This window comes from Microtus ochrogaster, linkage group LG4 (assembly GCF_000317375.1).
Source record: "Microtus ochrogaster isolate Prairie Vole_2 linkage group LG4, MicOch1.0, whole genome shotgun sequence".
Taxonomy (NCBI): domain Eukaryota; kingdom Metazoa; phylum Chordata; class Mammalia; order Rodentia; family Cricetidae; genus Microtus; species Microtus ochrogaster.
The window spans coordinates 6,571,552-6,579,549 of record NC_022030.1 but is presented as its reverse complement, the minus strand read 5'-3'; the positions used below and the strand labels follow the sequence as shown (position 1 = coordinate 6,579,549).

At 43.8% G+C, this 7,998-nt stretch overlaps 1 protein-coding gene across 2 annotated transcripts in view; it reads right to left on the bottom strand.

Annotated features, from left to right (window-relative positions):
- Window positions 1–7,998, bottom strand: part of Pde7b (phosphodiesterase 7B) — a 321,725-nt gene that overhangs the window by 21,308 nt on the left and 292,419 nt on the right. For both annotated transcript variants that reach the window (XM_005360960.2, XM_005360959.3), the window contains one exon: window positions 579–670. In XM_005360960.2, the coding sequence (XP_005361017.1) occupies window positions 579–670 (92 nt within the window). The remainder of the gene's footprint in view (window positions 1–578; window positions 671–7,998) is intronic.

The following is a 7,998-nucleotide window of genomic DNA, read 5'->3' as shown; positions in this document are numbered from 1 at the left end:
TTATTTATTTATTTATTTATTTATTTATGGAGTGAGGTTTTCTTTGTAGCCTCAGACTCACAGTGGTCTTCCTGCCTCAGCTTCCACAGTGCTAGAAATATAGGCATGAGTTACAGGGAACCAAGCATTTCTAACTCCCACTTTCCCTGGAGATTGGCAATGACAAAGCACACAGTACTGGATGGGTCCTTAGTCTAGCTTGCAAATTCCTATGTTCTTTCTTGACAAATATTTATTCTTTGTATCTAAACGGGAGGACGGTTTTGCTAACATAAGGGACAGGAATTTGGCAGAGCCGAGCCTTGTGGCTGAAGAGTGTGAAAGCTGAGGGCTCTCTGTTCCCCTTTCCCCGGACTTTAGGTTTTAGACCCTCTGAACTCCTTTCCCAGTGCCCGGGGAGATTCCGGTTTCTGGCTTGCAGCACCTGACGCTAAATCTCCTGCTGGATTCTCAAGGGAGGACAGACATCCCAGCAGCTGGTTCCCTGCTACTGACACAGGGGCCCCCAGCTTGCCCTGGAGAACGTGACTTATCTTTATGGCGTGGACATCAGTCTGTTTCATCGCGGCAGCACTTACGTCATTTCCTTTGGCAAGTGAGCCAGAAGCCTTGATTCCCGAAGCATGCCAATTGTAGATCGCCAGTGGTGATTCTCCAGGACGGACATATTCTAGAAAGAAAGAAAACGAAAGCTATAAAGGAGACAGGAACTAGATAATGATCTCTCACAGCCGAACACACCTTGGGGATAGCCAGTCTTTTCTCTCCAGCCAGAGTCCGACCAGAAGAGACGCCCAAGTAGAATGGCGGAGGCGGCTCTGCCCTCAGGCTGCTGTGATGGTTGGGAGTTGCAGGGTCCTTTGGGGCCCCCGAGTCTAGGTTGACTAATTTTGTTCCAAATAACATGAACCCCTGTCCCTGCATTCCACAGCTCACTTAGGGGACCCTACATGTAGAAGAACCAAGTGAAGCAATGGTGTCAGGGCTCTACGGTCTCCACATCATCCAAGATTGTCTGAGTAGAGACAGGGGCCGCAACTTCCGGTCTAATCTGCCGTGCTGACCGTAGCTGATAAGAACTTTCTATACACCCACTCACATGGCTATTGGCAACACAGTCAGACTTCTCAGTTCCACACTCAGTACTGTTTTGATTATTAGCCACGTGGTATTTCTTTTTAAAAATGATTTTCTTATAAATTATAGCCATGCCCACACGAGTTCAGGTGACCTTGGAGGTCAGAAGAGGACACTGGATCCCCTGGAACTGGAGTTACAGGTGGTTGTTAGCCATTGAACTTGAGTGCTAGGGCCCAACTTGGGTCCTCCCCATGAGCTACGGGTATGAGCTCTTTCCTGCTGAGCCATCTCTGCAGCCTCTAGTGACATGCTTTTTTTCAATGAGCACTAAAGTTTAAGTACCACTCTTAAGGAGATATCTTGGTTCGTGCATGACCAGAATACTGACATGTAGTCTGTGAAGTCTGTGCAATGAAATCTATAGTTGCTATCTTGTTATCTCTACAATTTCACTTCTGGGGAATATCTGTTATGTTTAGCTTCTCCCCTGAAGAAGAGTTATTGTTAATGTAAGTTTTTCTTTTTCTTTCTATTTTTGTTTTTTCTGAAATAGAGTCGCAGAATTTACAGACTGTCTTTGAACTTAACATCTAGCCCAGGCTGGCCTCTTAACTATCTATCTTCCTGCTTCAGCCTCCTGAGTTCAGGGGTTATAGGTACAGAGAGTATAGAGCACCAAGCCTGGCCTCTGTAGTGTTTGAAGAGTGATTTTAAATTTATAAAAATAAAAAGGTAACATTTAAAAGCGAAAGAAAACTGTTCAATTCTGTTCACATGAGGTTCCTCATGTAGTGACAGTTGTGAGACAGAAAGCACAGTGGTGGTTGACAGAAGTAGGGGCAGAAGGATGGGGAAGTTTTGCTTGATGGATATAGAATTTTGCAAGCTGTTCCCGTGATGCAGGTGATGATGGCTGCATGCCGCTATAACTGTACTTACTATACCACTGAATCACATATTCCAAAATGGTTGAGACGGTAAATTTTACAGTGTGTATTTTACCATAGTTCAAAAGAAAGCGACCAAGCAAGGAGACTGGCTGTCGTAGTTTGCTCCCTGACTGCGATAAAGATCATGACCAAAAGTGACTGGGAAGAAAAGGTTTATTTTATCTGACAGCTTACTGTCCACCACTGAGGAAGTCAGAACAAGAACCTGGAGGCAGGTACTGAAGAGGGGCCATTGAGGAACCCTGCTAATTAGCTTGCTCCCAAAGGCTTGCTCTGCCTGCTTTCTTAGCCCACCTAGGAGCACTTGTCTAGGGTGGCACTGCCCCCAGTGAGCTGGGTCCTTCCACATCAATCATTAATCAAGAAAATGCCCTATAGACTTGCCTACAGGTCAGTCTGATGGAGGCATTTCCTCAGTTGGGATTCCTCTTCCTAGATAACTAGCTAAAAAACCAAACCAAACCAAACCAAACCAAACCAAACCAAAACAAAACAAAATCGCAATCAGCAAAAAACCAAACCAAAACCCAAAAACAAATAAAAAATAAAAAACAAAACCTCCCAAAAGACAAACAACAACAAATAATCCCCCCCCCCATACTAACTATGTGAGAACAACCCTCCTTCTAAAAACAAAGCAAACACAAAAAAGCAAACCAGACCAACAACAAAACTGACCAGGACTCTAACACAGACGCTAAAGGGAAGCCAGGGAGAGAATATTCTCTATCTGCTTGTAATGAGCCTCTCTGTCTCGGAGCCACTCCTACAATCCTCTACTTTTTTTGGTGGTTTTTGTTTGCTTGTTTGGTTTGTTTTTGTTTTTCCAGACAGGGTTTCTCTGTGTAACAATCCTGACTGCCTTTGAACTCACTGTGTAGACCACTCTGGCCTTGAACTCACAGAGATCCATTTGTCTCTGTCTCCTGGGTGCTGGGATTAAAGGTGTGCTCCACCACCACCTGGCAATTCTCAACTTTTTTTTTTTTTTTTTTTTTCAAATGAAAAGAGAACTCTTGTTACTGACACAATCCATGAGTTCAGAAACTAGCTCTTACAGACCAGGCTGGCCTCGAACTCACAGAGATCCATCTTTTTGCTTCTTAAATCTCTCTAGGACTCTGCTGTGATGGGCTTCTTGAGGTCATGCTTTAAACCCGTCTTTGGACACACCGCTAAACTGCATTTTTTTTTCCCATTATTATTTACCACTTGACCATGTTTGACCCAGCGATGAAATTTCATTGCTTTCACCCGCTGGTCCATTATTTCCTTTTGGGCATGAGCCACACTCAACAAAAGAGACTGTTTGTTAGAAGTCATGTGCTAGACTCATTTGTCCTGATTGTGCAGATTTGTGAGCACAGAGAGCAACAGGTTAGTGTGATGTCACAGATGCTCAATCCTACAGTGACATTTAATTCAGTCACCCATGAGTTCACTTGACAGACTCATTCGAGCAGACACAGACACGAGCTGCCTCACATGAGATTTTCAAGGGGACAGAAGCTGTAACAAGACCTGATGGCAAACGATACTGAATCTCTGCTGAGTGGAATCTAAGTGTCAGGAGGATGGCCTTAGGCACGGTTTTCTATGCCAGGCTGACTTTACGTCTTCATGAATGATCTTCCTGTATTCGGAACATGTGGATACTTGGGAAGTTTGCTGGTGAAAGTATATTTGGGTAGGGGTACGAAGGAAATTAGAGGAGACCGAGCAGGCTGGGAACACACCCGTGAAAGACCCTGGCGTCTGGGAGTGCAAAGAGACTTCATGACGGCAGAGAGTTTTACACATGCAAGATGGTCAGGGTGGTGTTGGAACCAGGGCCACGCCACTGGCTTCAAGTCAGTAAGAAATCAAGGGCAGCGAAGGGAGGGCACTCACTAAACCCTGACTTTGGGCCAAACACTTTATTTAATCCTTACTTAGTGCTTGGATGTTCTGACCTCAGGTATAATAAACACGCAGCTTCCCCCTGGTTGGGGGGCAGCGTGTGAAGCTGGCACCCAGTTGGCGAGCGGCTAAGGAGCATCTTCAAGTCACGCCTACCAGTTCTGAAACCTGGACCACGTGCATGCTTCTCGCTGCTTCCCGAGAACTTCCTCTATGTTGCCATATCTAAGCACCCAGAAGCCAGAACTTTATGAGCTCACAAATACCTACAATTAGATTTAAGTTTGGCCTTGCTTTCAGAATTGATGGCTAAAAATGTAAAAGTCATCCAGTTATGTCTGGCTTATTTGTAAAAATTAGCTTTTAATATCATATCTTTGCATATTAAATAATACTCAGGGAATCTAAATACCATTTGCTTTCAATGCCTGTTCATTACTCATTGAAAACAAAAAGCACATGCATTATTTAAGTCAGAGATTTTAAATCCAAGATTTACCCTGTAACTGCGAGTTTCTTTCCTTCTTTGATTATGGGACTAGAACTCGGGACCTCCCACATGGTGATGTAGGCATATGCTGTACTTCTGAGCTACACTACCAGCCCTGGAGCTTTTGTTTTTATTCCAGTCCTCAAAGAATTGCCTGTGTATGTATGTGTGTGCCCAGGCAGAGGCCAGAGAAGAACAGTGATGTCCACCTTTATTGCTCTCTGTCTTCAAGGCAAAGATATTTTTAAACCATGGTAGTAATTCTTTGTTACATATTCACAGATTAGCTCCAGAAATAAAGTATCAGCATTTGTTAGTTGCAGAGCACAAGTAAGATCACTACAAGAAATTTTAAAAATCATTTCAACCCATCCTGCAGATTACCTGGTTTACATGACAATCAGCAGGACAAACAGAGGGACATTCAGTAACCGGCCATGTGCTAATAATTACCGGAAGCAGAAAGGATACATGCCAGAGACTGGCTGTCTGTCTGAGACATGAGCATCTACCCAGGCAGTGGCTTTGATCAGTACACCCGAGGTTGTGGAGGAGACACAGGGAAGCTGGATCTTTCAAGGCAAAGTTTCAGAGAGGAAAGGTGTCCATGATGAGACCAGATGATGAGCAGGTCAGAGTGGACTCAGAGAGTATGTTATATTTGAGGAAAATGTACTACTTGAGAGTGCATTTGACTAAAAATGGGCAGAAGTAGTATGTGGAGAGCTGAAGTAAGAGATAGTTTGTATCTCTCTTCTGGCTGTATATTTTGTTTTAGAAATGGTCACACTGTACGAGATTACACGTTTCACTTAGTTATTTCCTACTTTGCCTTTGGAGAACATACGGATTTTTACTTGTTTGGGTCATCCTTGGCATTCATGACACCTGTTGGCATGCGTTAAACACTCCCCAAATATTTGTTGAATGAACAGAGAAATGAAATACATTGGAGAAACTGAAAGCATTTCTAATTTGTGATTCATTGAGGCTGTGGGGGCAGGGAGGCGAGCGGATATGGTGGAAAGAGAGGCTCAATGGGTCAGCTAGGCTATGGTGAGAATTCCAGGGTTGGTGCTGGTACGTCGTGTGTTTGGTTATTTACATAATCCCGAGAAACAGTGGGTTTCTTAGGAAGAATCCATGTGGCCAGAACTGGGTTTAAAGAAACTCCTCCTGGTTGCACAATGGGGAAAGGATACGAGGAGACAGGAGGATGCCTATGTCCTGAACGAGGGAAAAGCAGGGACAAGAAGCAGGTCAGTCACTGGCATGCCTAGACAACGGTCAGAAATGACGTGTCTCTAGCACTCAGGCAGCACTGCTGTGACACGCTTATCTGACGTTCACAGTGGCCCATCCCATAGTCCACACAAAGCAGACGGGAAGAAAGGGGAGAGCGTTCGGAAATGACCAGAGAGATGCAAACAAACGATGAGATGATCCTGCCGTGATCTCCCCTGATATCCTAGCAGTTTAGGGAGATAGATCAGGTGGCAAATCCGTCTGCTTCGAAAAAGCATCGGTTCAGCAATTTCACATTGGCCCAGTGGCAGTGTCTTCACATCTCAGGCTCCTCCACACACTGGCGGTTTTAAGAATAAGCTTTTAAAGTCTGTCTGTCTGTCTATCTGTCTGTCTATCATCTATCTATCTATCTATCTATCTATCTATCTATCTATCTATCTATCTATCCACTCACCAATCTATCTACTATCTATCTGTCTGTCTATCATCTATCTATCTATCTATCTATCTATCTATCTATCTATCTATCTATCTATCTATCTATCCACCCATCCACTCACCAATCTATTTACTATCTATCTGTTTGTCTGTCTGTTGTGTACATGTATATATCAGTTAGAGTTCAGCTTCAAGTGTCTTCCTCTATTGCTCTACACCTTATTTTTGAGACAGGCTCTCTCACTGAACCCAGAGCTGGGCAGTTTCAACGAGACTGACAGACCAGCGAGTCTTGGGACTCCTGCTCTCAGGGCTGAGGCTAGAGTGTATACCACCATGCCCGACTTTGATATGGGTGTTGGGGATTCAAATTCAGGTCCTCGTGCTTGCACGACAACTACCTGAACCATACCCTGAGCCCAAGAATAATCTTGATTTTGATGTTGAAAGAATTAACTTCCATCTTTGTGCCTTACATGAACTATTAGAGTTTTAATTTGGAAAAACAAAACCCTTCTGACATCGAAGGCAAAACCCCACCACTCCCTCTTTTTCTTTTCTGAATTATCAAGTGTGATTTGCCCCAGAGAAAACACAATCCCTTTGATTGCTGGCATTTAATAAACCATGACACAGGTTTTCAAATTAAATCAAGAGGCTGTCTGTCGGAGGGAATCTGGCCCAGCTGAGTTGCTACCATGCAGGAAAACTTTCCTTCTATTATTATTATTTTAACACTGGCTACCTTCTTCCTCTATCATTTTTTGTGGTCATGGGACTTGAACCGAGGGTCTTGTGCTGGTAGACAATCTCTCTGCAACTGAACTATCAGCCCAGTTTTCCTTTTCCTTAATATTTTGAGACAGGGTCTCTCAAAATTGCACAGACTGTCCTTGAGTCTGCACTCCTGCTGTCTCCATCTCCTTGAGGAAGGGGATTACAGGCTCATGCCACCATGTCTGGCTGTTCCTCCACTATTTATTGGACACTTCCTTTGATGAAAATACTTAGAGTGATGTTGATAAACTGAGACTCTGGTATCCAAAGAAATCAGATGTTTTCCCATTTTTAAATCTAGAGGATACAGGAAGAAAAACAACAGCATGAATTTGGCTTGTGTTTTCATTCTTAATTGCTCACGAAATGACTCTGGAAATAAGTTTCTGCCCAGCTCTCGCCTAACAAACCAAGCGGTCTCCTTGGAGATACCCCAAGGGCCTCATCTGGGAGGTCTCAGAGGAAGAGAAGCATCTTGAGTTCAAAATAAGTTATTGGTCTTTGACAAACCCTGCTATAAGGGCTGTTTGACCAGTCTTTTCTTACCCATCGTATCTACCCCAGACTTATCTTAGAACAAGGAATATGGATTCCCTTGGTGTCCATGGAACACATGTTCAGTCAGGGCCTGGGAAGCTTATTGAAGCAGAAGACCAATTTGGACCCTCCCTCACAGAACTGAATGCTCTAGTAGAAATGAAAGGGCGTGACTAACCTTTGCAATTGCATATCTGAGGGGCAATCTTAGACACATTCATCCTGAACTGCCAGCCCGGTGTGTGGGGCTCAGAGTCATTCAAAATAAAAAGGAATCTAAAATGGTAATCCCCACCCCTGATTGCCTATAGCAAATGATTAAGAAAAATCACATACGCTTTCGCTAAACATCACAGAATGGGATAATTATAAGGTTTCATGGAAGAATTAACCGCTATCTTATCCATGGAGTGGCCGGTTCATTGTTAATATGTAGATGGAATCTCTCGAGAAGAATTGCCCATCTGCAACTCTCTCTCTCTCTCTCTGGCCTGTCTATAGTTAATATGTAGATGCAATCTATCAAGAAGAATTGCCGATCTGTGACTCTCCCTCCCTCTCTCCCTCCCTCCCTCCCTC